This window comes from Coenobita brevimanus, chromosome 27 (assembly GCF_032717465.1).
Source record: "Coenobita brevimanus isolate Jiangsu-jjx chromosome 27, ASM3271746v2, whole genome shotgun sequence".
NCBI lineage: Eukaryota > Metazoa > Arthropoda > Malacostraca > Decapoda > Coenobitidae > Coenobita > Coenobita brevimanus.
Genome location: NC_136980.1, coordinates 20,768,683 through 20,785,012, shown reverse-complemented (window position 1 = coordinate 20,785,012; position 16,330 = coordinate 20,768,683). Strand labels below are relative to the sequence as shown.

At 41.5% G+C, this 16,330-nt stretch overlaps 1 protein-coding gene across 1 annotated transcript in view; it reads left to right on the top strand.

Annotated features, from left to right (window-relative positions):
* Nucleotides 1-16,330, top strand: part of LOC145394427 (gamma-glutamyl hydrolase A-like) — a 235,196-nt gene that overhangs the window by 201,236 nt on the left and 17,630 nt on the right. The window contains exons 5-6 of the mRNA XM_080268293.1: nt 1,244-1,350; nt 2,335-2,560. Coding sequence (XP_080124419.1) covers nt 1,244-1,350; nt 2,335-2,560 — 333 coding nt within the window. The remainder of the gene's footprint in view (nt 1-1,243; nt 1,351-2,334; nt 2,561-16,330) is intronic.

Here is a 16,330-nt window from a genome sequence, read left to right as displayed (position 1 = left end):
CTTCTTTCCCTTCTCTAGAAACTTTTCCACTAAAAATCTAAGAATGAATACCTGATCTACACAACCTCTTCCCTTCCTAAAGGCTCCCTGTTCTTCTCCAACTAATTCCTCTGTTCTTTCTCTAACTCTGTCAATAAGTATCCTACCATACAATTTTGCTGTTATACTAAGAAGACAGAGTCAAAAAACTAAATACATTAATTTTTCCAACAGAAAGAATCCCTCAGACTCTCATATAATTTCAAATGATGTCAATATTCCCATATCCACTACAATTGATATCCTAGGTGTTACTCTAAACTCCAACCTAAGCTGGACAGCTTATATTAAATCCTTTGCTAAAAATGCTTCCAAAAAATTGGGACTTATGGACAGAGTTCGTGAGTTCTACACTGATGAGCAGATGGCCACAATATACAAAAGTCATGTGCGTTCTCAGATCGAATACTGTTCACCACTGTGGAGTGGATGTGGAGTGATTGCATTGAGGCAGTTGGACAAAATTCAAAATAAAGCCATTAGATTAATCAATAATCCTGCCATCACGCAAGACCTTCTTCCATTATCAGTACGTAGAGATGTTGCTTCTTTAGCATTGTTTTATAGATACTTTTACCGTAAGTGTTCAGACGAACTGGCTTCAATTGTTCCTCCCCTTCACATTTTCTCCCGAAATACTCGGGCAGCTGGGAGTGCCCATGAATTCACACTCTCTCCCCCACAATGCAGAACCTCTGCTTATCAAAATTCATTTATCCCCAGAACTACTACTCTCTGGAATTCACTTCCTGGGAGTTGTTTCCCTCAAACATTTCATCCACTTCATTTCAAATCCAGTTGTTATAAATATTTTATGAATGAAGGATGCTTTTAGGCACATGGATTTATTTTTTATCCCTTTGTTTTTCCTTCCTCCATTCATTATAATTATATATATATATATATATATATATATATATATATATATATATATATATATATATATATATATATATATATATATATATGTGTGTGTGTGTGTGTGTGTGTGTGTGTGGATAGATACAGTATACATAGATATTTGTGTGTGTGTGTGTGTGTGGATAGATACAGTATACATAGATATTTGTGTGTGTGTGTGTGTGTGTGTGTGTGTGTGTGTGTGTTTGCATGCGTGCGCGTTTTCTGTGACAGGGCTGCATTTGTGAGTGTTGCGTCATTATTGGATGCTTACTGAACACTGTTCTCCCTTGTTTTCGTGCAGGGTATGAGCAGACCGATCTGTTTGGCAACGCTCCAGAAGATATTATACAAACTTTCACCACAACCAACAGCACCAGCAATTTCCACCATTATTGTGCTACGCCACAGGTTGGTCACTTCCCTCTTACATTTATGTGTATATCGAGGAAAGTAATTGATATTCAGCTCTCTAAATCCCAGAAGGTATTGTACACGCAAAAATGGCGACACGCCTTCGTGTACCAAGAGTATGACACTTATTCTGTGATGACAGTATTATGGGATGTTAGTGACCATGATGAACACACTAATACTTACCTGCATCTCCATCACGCTTGGCTTTCTGTCCCCACTAACAGACATGCAGTTACAAAATTTATTACATAGATTACTGAACCAGATGCACGGTGTTTATCTGGAGTGATCTCAGTTTTCAGAACAGAAGGAATTTGAATGTCTCGTCCTTAGCCATTTCTTATACACATCTCCTTGCGCATATACTCGTATTGTACCATTCACTCATTTTCACTTTTCATTCTCGACTTTGTTCTGACATCACATTTCTTGTCATTCATTTGATTGATGTACCTCACAAACATTTTTCATATCAGTATATCATACACTGATATACAATCTGTTTTATCAGTGCATCCACTCATGTCCTCAGGTTTTTTTTTTTCTCTCCAGATCTCCATGATCTTGCTACAGTATTTAGTTCTCTTAAACTACATCTCTGCTTCCACTTTCGTGTTTTTATGACTACAGTTACCACATTATGTTTAGAACACTTTCAGCCAGTATCTGTCACAGTCGTTATTATATTAATTTAAAAAAATGAAAAAACTCAAACCTGAAAGCCTGCAAACTTTCGTACTTTTCATATGAAAGCGAATGAAAAGATAAGGTCCAGGTGCCATATCCATATTCAGTAATTCAGTCCATTACTTAATCTCAGATCAGTACCAGCGAAACTGCATGCGGGTATTAAGTATATTAAATCTCCCTTATTTGAAATTTACGGTATCACGCAGAAACACACTACGGCACAGACGTCATTACCAGCTACTAAGCAATGTCTCTGTATTATAGCAATGAGCCATCCTTATCTTGCAGACTTTTGCTGAACTTGGTATAGACAAGAACTTAACATTGGTGTCGACTTCGTTCGATCGGCATGGGCTTGAGTACATCTCCACCGTGGAACACAAGCGGCTGCCCATCTACGGGACGCAGTGGCACCCTGAGAAAAACATGTTTGAGTTTGCTTACCAATCCGTCCCACATTCTAGGCAGAGCATCAGGGCAACACAATACATCTTCAATACTTTCGTAGAGAAAGGTGAGTGAAAATATTACAACACACTCTGGGACCAGAAGGAAGTAGCAGGAAAAGTGGGATGGGGATATCCTCTTAGTGTATGCCAGAATTATCAGATTTCTCTGAAGGAAATAATTTAATAAAAATAACTGTTTTACACAGATTCCCTTAAGCCTTATCTGATAATTATGCTATATTTATTGTCTTATGTTTTTACTGACTGCACCACAAGCGGCCAGGTATTATATCAGTGTGAATATTACTTCCTTTCTTCTTCCTGCTATTAGTCTCCACCTACTACGTATGTGGAGACAGTTGTTTTTGCAAGTATTTTTATTCCGCCTCAGAGTCTCGCGACGATTCCATGAGAAACGGAGACTGGAAAAGGAATCTGAAGGGCCCAAGTTATGTGTCCTGGCATGGGCTATTATTGATGTTAGAAAAAAATCAAAATCCTTTATGCACAGTGGAAAGGCGTGGGAGATAAAGCCATATCAGTATTATGAGTGAACGAAATAAGTTGGCCGTGTCTAATGGAGATTTCAATCTGACCTGCACAAGGAATCTGAAGGGTGAATTTGGGCCATTTTCCACTAAAATACTACAGACTGTATCCTGCCATGACCTATGAATGCTACTCAGGTGTCCTGTTCATGTCTTAGTGCCCGTTAGTCAAGGACCTCCATCTGGAACAGTAAGTGAAGACTAGTGACTGTCCGCATCATACTTCTGGAGTTCTAGTTGTCATTTTAATGTATCTTTTGTGCTTTTTCCCCCTGGGGGTAGGGGGGTTTCAAGAATACTCCCCCAGTATCCCTGCTTGTCATATGAGGCGACTAAAAGGGTTGGTGGTGGGTTAGTGCCCTACCCCGTAAAAAGAACTAATTAAACACACAAGTAAAGCACCTCAGACCAGGATGGACCATGTGTTGATGACTAAGGAACGGACAAAGGACATTCTAAGGGTGGGGTCATGGAATGTGAGAGGAGTGAATGATGAAGTGAAAGAGAGAGAGATTGTTCAGGTGCTTGAGGATGCAAGAGTGGATATATGTGGATTGACTGAAACTAAATGGTAAGGTGAAAGGGTGAGAGAGTGGGAATATGGTTTAGGTATATGTGTGGGAGTTAATGAGAATGAGAGGGCATGAGAGGGAGTATCTCTGATAACATGCAAGAAGTGGAAGGAGAATATAAGAGAGTATGGAACAGTGGGTGCAAGGATTGTATGGGTGAGAATGAAAGTAGGTATACAAGCGTGGGCGATTGTATGTGCGTATACGCCGACAGAGGACCGAGTGGCAAGAGTGAAAGATGAGTTTTGGGTGAGTGTAGAAGCATGTTATGGACAAATTTGAGAGGAGCGAGAGAGTGCTTTTGATTGGAGACATGAATGGCAAAGTTGGGAATGTATGAGTGGATGGAGTGGTTGGTCAGTGGGGTGTGCCACCTGAAGTAGATGGGAATGGTAGTGCTTTGGTGGACATCTGTGCTGGTAAGGGGTTGGCAATAGCTAACACCTACTTTTGGCATAAGATGATCCACAGGTATACATGGAGAGTAATGAGGAGGATGGATGGTGAACTTGTTGAACGAAAGGCAATGATAGACTACGTGTGTGTGGATGAACGAATGAGAAGACAAGTGTTGGATGGAAGAGTGTGGAGAGGGTGGGGGAATTGAGTCTCTGACCATCGCTTAGTGATGGCCAAGGTAAAGCTGCAAAGAAAATGGTTGAAGAGACAAAGGGGAAGACAGGAGGAAACAGCTCCTGTGAGAAGAGTAGGGAAGTGGCAAGATAGTGAGAAAATGGCAGAGTATAAGAGCACAGTGGAAGAAAGATTGGGAAGGTATGAGTTAGAGCAGATGGAAGGGGTGGAAGACGTATGTAAGATATTCACGGAAGAGATAGGCGCAGCATGTGAGAAGGTTTGTGCAGTGAGGAGGAGATCCAGGGGTGTGCAAGGGACAGCATGGTGGAACGAGCTGTGGAACAAAAGAAGAAGGCATATAGTGAATGGCTAGCGAGTAGAGGTACGGGAAAAGATGAGAGAGAGAAGAGAGAGGAATATATGAGCAGGAGAAGGGAGGTGAAGAGACTGGTAGAGTATGAAGAAAGTGGATGAAGAATTTTGGAGGAATCTGAGTGTGAAATGGTGGGAGAGTAAGAAATTGTTTTGGATGGAGGTAAAGAAATTAAGGCAGTGTGAAACGGGAAATAGTAGGGGAGTGAAAGATGGGAATAAAAGACTGTTGGTGGAGAAGAGAGAGAAATTGAGGAGATGGAAGGAGTACTTTGAGGATTTGTTGAATGTAGAGAGTGACAGCAGTGCGAGTATAAGTGGTTGGGGAATGGCTGGGAGAAGAAGAGATGAGAGGAGGGAGGAAGAGATCAGCAGGGCGGAAGTAGTGAAAGCAATGAAGAAGATAAAGATGGGAAAGGACCCAGGAATTGGTAGAGTGTGTGGTAAAATTCTGAGGTATGGGGGTGAGATTGTTGTGGAGTGGATATGGAAATTGTGTAGATTGGCTTGGGAAGAGGGAAAGGTTCCAGAGGACTGGAATTCAGGTATAATTGTTCCTTTATACAAAGGAAAAGGGGAGAGAAATTATGTGGTAACCATAGAGGTATTTGCTTTCTTAGTGTGACTGGAAAAATATATGGTAGAATACTCATTGATAGGGTTAGGCATATGACAGAGGAGCTAGTTGGAGAAGAACAAGGGGGATTTGGGAAGGCAAAAAGGTGTGTAGATCAGATATTTTTTCTAAGATGTTTAGTGGACAAGTATCCAGAGAAGGGAAAGAAAGTGTATGCTGCCTTCATGGACTTGGAGAAAGCTTACGACAGAATAGATAGGCAAGGTATGTGAAAAGTATTAAGAATTTATGGTGTGGAGGGGAAATTGTTGAGTGCTGTGCAGAGTATGTAAGAAGGAGCTAGAGCTAAGGAGCGAGTGGATGGTGAGCTGAGTGAGTTCTTTGATCTCAATGTGGGACTGAAACAGGGTTGTGTGATGTCTCCATGGCTGTTAAATATATATATGGATGGGGTTGTAAAGGAGGTGCAAGGTAGGGCAGTGGATGTGGGGGTGGCTCTAATGAATGAGGATGAGATTTGGAAGATTCCGGTGTTGCTGTTTGCTGATGATACAATATTGTTGAGTGAAGATGAATGGGAGTTGCAAGGTTTGGTGAAAGAATTTGTGACAGCGTGTAGGAAGAGGAATCTGAAAGTTAATGTAAACAAGAGTAAAGTTATGGTGTTTGAGAGGAATGAAGTCACAGAATGTACAGTGAGCTTGGATGGTGAGGATATGGAGAATGTGAGTGCATTCAAGTACTTGGGTAGTGTGATGAGTAAGGATGGAACTTTGGGGGATGAAGTGCGTGAAAGGGTACAGCAGGGAAAGAAGGCTGTTGGTTCACTGAAATCAGTGATGAGAAATAGGGAGGTGAGTATGGAAGTTAAGAAGTCACTGCATGATTGTATTGTGATCCCTACGCTGACGTATGGAAGCGAGACGTGGACCTTGCAAGAGGGGAACAAGTGAAGAGTGAAAGCAGTGGAAATGAGTTACTTGAGAGGAGCATGTGGAGTGACATGGAGGGACAGGTTGACAAATGAAGAAGTGAGGAACGTTGTGGGGTGGATGTGGATGTAGTTGAGAAGCTTAGGAGAAATACACTGAGGTGGTTTGGACATGTGGAGAGAATGGAGAATGAAAGACTGACTAAGAGGGTGTATGTAGGTGAGGTGGAGGGAGGGAGGGAGAGGAAGGGGTAGACCGAGGATGAGGTGGAGGGATGGAGTTGAGAGGTATATGAGGGAGGGAGGAGTGAGTTGGGGGGAGGGTAGTCAAATGGTGGGTGACAGCGACTTAGAGGCGTTTTGTCTGCGGCCACCGTTTGCGAGATTAAGGCGTTGGGCTATAGATAAATAGATAGATTTTGTGATTTTAAGGTGAGGAAACCTTTACCCTGTCAATAACCAACGACAACCATCTCCATAGCGCAAACGACTCAAGGCACTGCCCTCCATCCACCGACATCTCTGCCCCCCCCCCCCATTAGCAACCCCACGTCCTCCAAAGAACAGATACCGGTATAGAATTTGCTGTGACAGTATTGGTAGTTTCCCTACTGAAATAGTTGTTAGTAAATGAAGAACCCTTTAAGCCAAGATCTCAGAAATCCTTTGTGTCGGATGGTAGTTAGGGTAGGTTGCAATGGAATCCTGAAGTATTTATACCAATTATTGTGCTAATTTCTACATATTTTTAAGTCAAGGGTGATCAGTTGCCCTGTCTTTGGTGGTATTGTGCTAACAATAAATTCCACGCACCTCTCTGATCTAATCTCTCATTGGGCACATATAGCTGAAGCACCATAACCCACTAGACCTCCAGGCGTCCGTTAGGTTTTATGGTATCACCCATTACCACAAATCGTTCCATGAGCTACAAGAAACCATTCGGCTTGTCGCTTAGCTTAGAGTCACCTGAAGGGTGCACTAAATCAAATGAGTGGACGGGAATAGTTCCAGGTGTGTGGAACACTGTGAACGAAATACCCATTTTTAAAATGAGGAATAATTTGATTGTGTCGAATTATTGCCCCAAAAGCTTAACAGCATTTATAAGAAAAATGCTGGTCAGTTAGAGCAAACAATGATAAACAACAGAGGAAGATTTAAGCTTTTAAACGAAAGTCATCACGGATTCATGCCGGGTCGATCCTGCCTTCAATTTTTATTAGCATTTGTGTGTGTGTGTGTCTTGGGGGGGGGGGGCGTTTAACAGTATCACATACGATATTACTTATTCTTGATTTCAGCAAAGCCGTCGATAAGGAGATTAAAATTAGGAAGGTGCGGGAACACGATATACTGTGGCGGGATTGTTTTAAAATTTACCAAAAACTGGCTAAAAGGATGGAAACAGAGGGTTTGTGTAAAGGGATTTAAGTATTATTGTGAGTTATTTGCTAGATCACTCACTGGTCATTTATTGTTTATTACCATGACTTTGACATAGGGATCGTTTGCAGTATTTGTAGATTTACCAATGACAAAAACACGGGATGTCTCATAGACTCAGCAGGCAATAGTGGTCGCCTTTACAGGGACCCTGGCATACTCTGTTGATGGACAGAGGATTGGCAGATGAATTTAATGAGGGCGGGAGAAACCCATCTTTACCATCCTTGTCCTGTTATGTAGTGTAGTCATACTCTTATTGGGAGAACCTGCCTAGTATTGGTCAGCCACCATACCGCAGTAATCCTCGTTTACATGTTTTTATTATAATTGTAGAAAATCAGAACTTCGTGTTTCGAAGATCGTTGCAAGGAAAGAGTTCTTTGTTTTGCAAATGATACCATAGGCTCTGCCAGAAGTTATGTGAACTAATCTGAATGGTTCCGGTGAATGGCCAGCAAATGCCTTACAGAACGTGGCGTGAATGAAATGCGTCAGAAATGGCTCGAAGAGGGATGAATTTCAGTCAATGGCTTAACTGGATATCGTCTGATCTGAAATGATTTCTTCATACCTTCATAACGAAAGGTTTTTTGGGAGGTGAAAAAAAAAATCCAACGGTCACAAAAGCAGAAGTCGTCATGTTGAAGATGTGCCTTGGACTTGCTAGTTCAAACCTGATCAAATTTAATTGGCTTCAGTGTATCAGTATCAACCCAATTAAGCCAATATCAATGGGAAGGTTATAAATGGCTTTTACATTGCAGTACTGATCTTCGTTTAATCTATCAGTCCTGCGAAAGGGAATGGTGTCATTTTCGGCAGCTCGCCGTACACTGTTGCGTGAGATTCAACCTGCCTGTGTATGTGTGTGTGTGTGTGTGTGTGTGTGTGTGTGTGTGTGTCTGTGTGTGTGTGTGTATTAGCTCCCCCAAGGCTGTGTGATGGAACTGAATGAAACTTCTCAGCTGAGTTCGTCTTGTTATTCCGAAATTCTTCCACTGTAAACAGTTTTCCAACCATGATTTTTCATGGAGGTCTGGCCCCCTCTCTAGATGAAAAAATTGTCAGCAGTAGTGAAAGGAAGGCAGATATGGCTTTGATATCTTAGTACATGTTGTACAATAGAATCTCATCCTTATTGCGAGATGTGACAATCGTTCCTTCCCACAAGTGATTGTGGAGGGGTCGGCCCCTCTCCAAAAAATATAAATGATTGGACAGAGCAGAAAGTGAACACATGGATTTACATACCCAATCGAGAAGAAAATGCACATCTACTATACTCTACCGAATTGGATATTATGAGCCATGGATGAGCCTCAGTTGGCCTGATTGGAAATGGCTCAGTGTATAGCTGGCGGCATAATTCGCATTAGGCCAGTAGGTACGGTATGAGCCAGAGTGTCCGGCAGTACTGTAGGAAGAAGAGTTGACAGATATGCATTTTAATGGTTTGTGTGTATGTTTACCATTCGGAGATATGCTCGGAATACGATATTCTTTATGTCAGTATGTAATAGCCATCTGAAAAGCAGAATGCAATATATATACGTCTGGGATGAATTGCCTTATGAAAATATATCATACTCTTGGTGCTTGTTTCCTTTTGGTCTCTCCCCTATCCCTCCCTCTGTTCCTTCCCTTAACTCTCTTCTCTCCTCCCTGCCGCTGTCTTTCCCCCGACTAGCTACCCCTCCCCCTCCCTTATCCCTACTTTCTCCCCTTCTTTCTCTCTCTCTCTCTCTCTCTCTCTCTCTCACTATTCCCGATCGCTCATCTCCCTCCCTTTCGCTACCTCCATTCATTAGTCTATGGCGCTAACATTTATGTTTACACGATACCCTTTAATATTGACGACGCAGTTTATATTCCCAGTTACATGGTGACCATAAGCTCCGGAAGCAAGCAATTCAAGAAGAAAATTATACTGCTAGTAGATATCTTCACACCGACACCTTGGTTAAGGGTATTAAAACCACATGTACTTATGAAACACCCTGTGATCAACACCTCGGTAAGGGTTATCAGTTTCAGTGACTCTACACAGAAGCAGCACTAATATTGCTTCGTGCTGATGGAACATGTCTGGAATAAGTAAGCAGTGGGTAATGAATGAGAAGAGAGAGGTGTTTAGTTCAACTAAACACCTCGTGCGAGATTTGGCACTATATGCTGCAAGGGGACGTGTGGTGGTTTGGTCATATGCTGAAATAGTAAGCTTGACAACGCAGGTTTGATTGCAAGTGTAACTGCCTTGCTATAAAAACACCCTTGATGTTGCTAATACTTCATACTGCATAAGATTTCCATATTTCATGAATTTCGCGGCCATGCATCAATCAGGCTACCACTGGTGACGTGTGTATATTGCGTGGGGCACGGGAACTCGCTTTGTTAGACCACGGAAACAGGTATTGCTGGTCCTTTAGATAAGGACAGATCTAAATATATATATGAAAGAGTGCGTGACTGCTTACATAATATAAAGCCATATCGCCATGACGTTACACGCATGCCAGGGAGAGGTAGAAGAGGCTGTGAGAGTGTGATGGGGAGAAGAACTGGGAAGACAGATTGACTGGAATGTAGAGAAGGAGTAATAGGAATACAGCCCTAATGCCAGACCCCAAAGCCACCTGTATCTCAGCAGTGTCATGAATAACGGAAGGAGGACCGTAGAGAAAGGAATGAGAAGGAGAATGACAGCATGGTGATTAGAGGGGAATGTGTATTGATAAACCATGGTTGTAGTTGTGTTCATACTGTGACTATGTATCATGTTAATATAAAACAAATGTGTCACGAATAGTATAGCAGAATGGTGCAAGGAGCATGCTGGCGCCTTTTAAATCTGAGTATAGCAACAGAGGCTGCATGAGAGACGATAAGGGAAGGAGTTAAAAATGAGAGAAAGAAAGGGAGGGGAAGGCTTCATAATAAGTTGAGAGAGGGAAGAAGGTAAAGGGGGGGGGGGAGAGTGGAAGGGAGGGACAGAGGGAGGGGTACGGTAGAGACCAGAAGGAAATAAGCAACGAGAGTATGTCATATTATCATACGGCATTTCATAGCATACGTTTATTGCATTCTTCTTTTCAGATAATTGTTACATACAGTGCATAAAGAATCTTGTGTTCCGAACATACCTCCAAATGGTAAACCAAAATGCATTTCGGGCAACTCTTCTCCATACAGTATAGCCAGACGCTCAGGCTCACTATCATATCTGCTGGCCTAAAGCGAAATTATGACGCCGGCTGTACATTGGTCAGATATAGCCTGAGAAGACCAGCTCTGGTGACCTAAGCGGACGTGATAGGTAAAAAAAAAAAAATGGCTTAAGTTTTTTCTCTGACAGCCCGTTCCTTAACAGTCTAGCTTCTTCATACATACCGCAAATCTTTACATACCACCACTTTGAAATTAATACCTACCGTCCGTACTGAGGGCATGCTAGCGTGCGATGCTAGTGTGTTGTAATTGTCGGGGGTGTTTTTATGACGTGTTTGTTGGGTCTTGTGGAGGATTAAGAAAGTATATTTAACGAGATTCATATTATCATATTCCTTCCTGCCCCGGCCTGGGATCAAAGTCGCGTACCTTAGAACAGCCGATCACTTCTCCAACGATTTGACCATTACCCGTCCAGCCTGAACCCGCATCCAGATACAGGCCCGCTGGTTCGCAACTAAGACGCTGGGCCTGAATGAACGTCTGGGTCCCTGACAGGATTTAAATGAATCCAAAGTGGCTGAAAATGGATCTTTTTGGTTTTTACCTGTATTAATCTAAGTGAACTTTAGTGGACCTGAACATTCTTAACTGGATCTGACTTAATAAAATGTTCCCAACGAAAGACGTTTCTCATCCTGACTTCTGCATCAATTTACTTTAACTAGGTTAAGTTCTTCGAATGGTTAAACTTCGCGCTTTAGGAACACGGTCGAGTTTATGCACTGGTTTCAGTATTTTATCCTGGGCGTCACTTCTCACTCATCTAGGTCGTCTGTTTCGGTAGTTTTATATATATAATTAGCACGCATTTCTGTTACTTTCTCCCCTTTTCTAACTATTGTCAACCTCCTGAGTCTGAGGAGGGCATTCCCAAGTTATTTGGGTGCAGTCGAAATAGAGTACAGAAATCATTATAGGGGAGAGGACAGAGATATTAATCATCCCCTGTAATCCAATAAATCATGCCACAGTTTAAAAATAACGTAGCTGAATATTCAAATTATTATAAAGAAGACGTTATCACTGTAAAAAACTAATGCAGCTCCTGTGTACAGCCTCTTGTTCATGTATCTGTAATCATAGCGCAAGACATATCGTGTATGTAGCCTATATGTTGTGGTTAAACTTTATCGTATCTCCTCCGAACTTGCTTGTTATGGAGATAGGATAGTAATGACATGACTATGGGCGAGAGCAAAATGAACATTAAAAATAGAATTAATACTGGGAGGTAATTAAAGAACGACTGATAATACTCGCCCAGTAGTCTATAGCACCTTGCAGGTTGATGATTATATGCTACGCAGTGTTCCCAAACCCCGAGTCCCGGCTGGAGGTTTTCAGATCTTTGTGTTCTGGACAATGCCAGTGTAGTCTCAGGTTAAAATGTTTCAGTTTTTCCCTAATTTTCTGCCTGGCAGAAAGTGGAGTCGCTTTTTTAATGCAAGGAAGAAGGAACCAAAGGCCAGGAGCCTGCAAAGCGTTCCTTCCAAGAAAAAACAAAAATAAAACAATACGAAGAGAGCCAAATTCAAGATCCGCTCATTTCGAGATGCGTGGACACATTGAGTTTGAAAGACTGGAGATCATAGGAAGCAGGAAATACAGACAGAGGAAGACAGTTCCAGAGCAGACCTGTTGCATAAATGAAGGACTGGGAGTAACGGTTAACTCTTGCATTAAAAAGTTGGACAAAAAAGGGATGAGAGTTTGTTGCCAGACGGGTGCTACGCACCCTTCGTAGAGGTGGAGGGATGCAAGCAGACAGTTCAGAGGTGCAGTTCCATTGAAGTAGCAGTAAAAAAGAGATAAAGATGCAACGATGTGGCGAAGAGACAGAGGTTGAAGGGAGCCAGTAAGAGGAGAGAGTTGATGAGGCCAGAAGACTCTGACTCTATCCTACTGAGAACAGCTGTATGTGGGGAGCCTCCCCACACTTGAGAGTTGTATCCTACACAGGGGCGAATAAAACCCGTGTATAAAGTCGACAACTGTGCATGGGTAAAGAAGGCACGGAGTCGGCTTAGCACACCTAATCTCTTGGAAGCAGATTTTACAAGAGATGTAATATGATCTTTCCAAGATAAGTCCTGAGAGAATGAAACCTCAAGTATGTTTAAGGATGATGCAGGATTAAACTTTAAATTATTAAACATTAATGGGTACTCCTGTGGAAGAGTTTGTCGGGTTGATAGGTGTAAGAACTGAGTCTTTGAAGCGTTAAAAACAGGGATTATTTTTACCCCAGTCAGAGTTATGAGCCAAGTCAGATATTACGTGTGCCATTGCCTCATCCCGTGTTTGCTGAGATGGACGCTGCGAGAACTGAATGGAAAGGTGAAGGGTGGAATCATTAGTGCATGAATGCATAGGGTTAGATGTACAGCTTAGAAGGTCATTGATGAATAAAAGGAAGAGAATTTGTGATAGGACAGAGCCCTGAGCAACACCACTATTGATAGATCTAGGAGAACTATGGCCATCTACAACAGCAGCTATAGAACGACCAGAAAGGAAGCTATGATGAAAGCACAGATAAAACGACAGAAACCGTAAGAAGGCAGTTTGGAAATTAAAAATTTATGCCAGACTCGATCGAAAGCCTTTGAAATATCAAGTGCAATGGCAAAGCTTACCATTCCCTCCTTGTTAATTACCAGCCACAATAGCAAAACTGTTATAGTTTTCAGTTTGTGTGTGTGTGTGTGTGTGTGTGTGATAATTTTGCAGCCACTCCAAATATCACAAAATTTTGCAGGTATGTTGTAGTAAAAAAAATCGATCACGAGTTCGAAATTGGTAAAAGTTGGTCAAGGTCTGTGTGTCTGTTACCACTATGACTTGGCAACTGCTCAAGATATCATCACAAAATTTTACAGGTGTGTAGCAGGGATGAAAATCTCCTACGGGTATTGCTTTCAGTTTGTCTGTGTGTCTATGCGTCTGTTAGCACAATAACTTGGCAACCGCTCAAGATATCATCACAAAATTTTACAGATGTCTGATTGGGAAGAAAATGTCCTATTAGTTCGAAATTGGTGAAACTAGGTCAAGGTCAAGGTCATAGTCTTAGTCGTGCTAGATATGTATCGGCTCTCGGGTGGTGTGATTACCCCCTTGGGGGGACCTCTAGTTCTGATAGATTTTTTTTTTTCTTTATTCCATTTAGAGAGGAAATATTCGTGAAACTCTTCCCAAAACTTCACACAATTCTGACGCTGTTGTTTAGAGTTGGGTAGTAATTCATTTCATAGATGGGTAAATTCCTATATAAATACAAATTGTAAATCAGTCATGTATTTATACATGCATTTTCACGGCATTTAATTACAGCATTATTACACATTTTTATTTTGTATTTACAAATACAGAGTCTCAAATACCTCATTAAAAATGACAAAAATCAGTTTTTGATGCATTTTAAGAAACGGGTAGGTGTGGTAATCCTTGGGATGTTGTAGAAGGAATATCTTTGACCCGTTTGAAAATGAAATACTGGCCGATCAGATAATGATGGTCTTTATAACTACAAACGTACCTTCGGGTTCATCCGGTACTTACGAGCCTACCAGTATCAGATTATCCGGGATAATTATATACGACGTGCAGCTAACACGTTGAGTCTTATTGCAACAACTGACACTAGGTATATCATGAAGATACCACAGTTTGCAGCAGTAACTCATACTACTAAAGAAACATATACTACTGACGACGGTAATTCATACGCGGATTAGATTTCGCGGTCACAAACATTACCTGGCAGCACTGATACTGAAGTTCCAATTGTATGATAACCGACAGCCTCCCCTCAAACTCCGTTCACATTCTACTCCCGGCGTTTTTCTCTCTTGTGGACGAAGTTGCTCGCGTTTTAGTTCATTATCAAGGTATATTTCTGTATCCGTCCATCTAGCCAGCCATTTATTTATCTGTTATTACCGGATCCTGCTAGGGGCAGGGGCAGGCCGACTATTGCATTAGTCTCGGAATCATTCATTTTAACCAGGAAAGTTACTCGCTGTAACCAAGAAAGAACTCGCCTGACTGGAGTCCCCAGGGCTGCTGCAGCAAACTTCCCTGTGTCCACTTGGTTCCTAGGCGATGTTTCCCAGAGATCTGAATGACATACACAGTTTCTTTTGGAATAAAATTTTATAAGAACCTTAAGAACTTGGTGACTGTGAAGTAAGATTTAAAAAATTACTTCTTTAAGGTCATCTTACGCATTTTTTTTAATTCGCTTTAGGCCAAGAACCCCTAGGGTCCGGCAATAAATAGTTTCACTGTAGCCTACTAGAAATTTGTTACTGTCTTCAAATTTGGATCAAGCTGCTCTCTCTCTCTCTCTCTCTCTCTCTCTCTCTCTCTCTCTCTCTCTCTCTCTCTCTCTCTCTCTCTCTCTCTCTCTCTCTCTCTCCACCAAGTGTTTTGAAACAGCGTTCCCTCTCGAGCGATGGCCTGCTCAATAATGTATAATAATAAAGAATACATTTCGCAGTGTTCAGAGGGTGCTCTCTCTCAGTGTAATATATTCCTCATGAAAGGTTCCACCTGCGTTTTCCAAGTTGTGTCTTGTTGAGCTGTACACACTCTTCTTAAAGTACAATTCCCTATTTCGTGTAAGGTAAGTTTCAAGGACTACAGATCCATGTATAAAACATAAATGGCGTAGGTAAAAGAGATATTGGCGCTTTATTTAAATCCTCTATCTTTATTCACTTAATAACATTGCAATAAGTGCATTGATAACTAGCACTGAAGATGAATTTTCTTAACTAGTTAATCAAACTGTTATTATTTTTGAATAATTCGTGTATTGCTGTACTGATAATGCACACACACACAAAAAAAAAATGTAGTAAGCTTTAACACAGTCCACCCCATTGCTGTTAAACTTAATGTTGTTCTCCATTTTACTACTGTTTTGTCGGCCCTTTGATCCACGTTCAGTGTCAAGCCACGTCCACACAGTGCATAAAACACTGCCCGAAACAATGCTAGGAACATGACAGGAACATCCTAGATACATGTTTACAAACATGCGGCAAACATGTTCTTAAACTTCCTGGACTGATTATCCCCAAACCTGTTCCCAGCAAGAAACGTCCAAACCAATTATGATAGCATGTCTCGAAACAAGTTTACGGGTTAGAACGTCCAAAGGAGATACTTCGAACATGAATGCAAACATGTCCTCAAGCAATGTTTCGAACATGCTTCTAAACTTGTTTCGGACTCGTGTGGACTGGCCCTTAAACGATCCTTTGACGGAGACAGGTGCGACTAGGGTCTGGATATTTGTAGTTGTTGTCGACTACTTTTGATGTTCAGACATTTCGAAACAGTCCGTCTCAGCGTGAATGTCTAGGCTAGTATTCCGTATTAAAACCCCGTGTATATAACATTGTCATCCCATTTAGTAACATTATATGGACGGATAGTAAGGACTAATATAATATTAATAAGTATAATTAGCAGTAAAATTGTTATTCGGTTAAGGGACAGATGGATTCGGGGTGGAGCTTATCATACGTCGGGATGTATAATGCCAGTCTTGCCAGGTAAAGTTTGGGCAA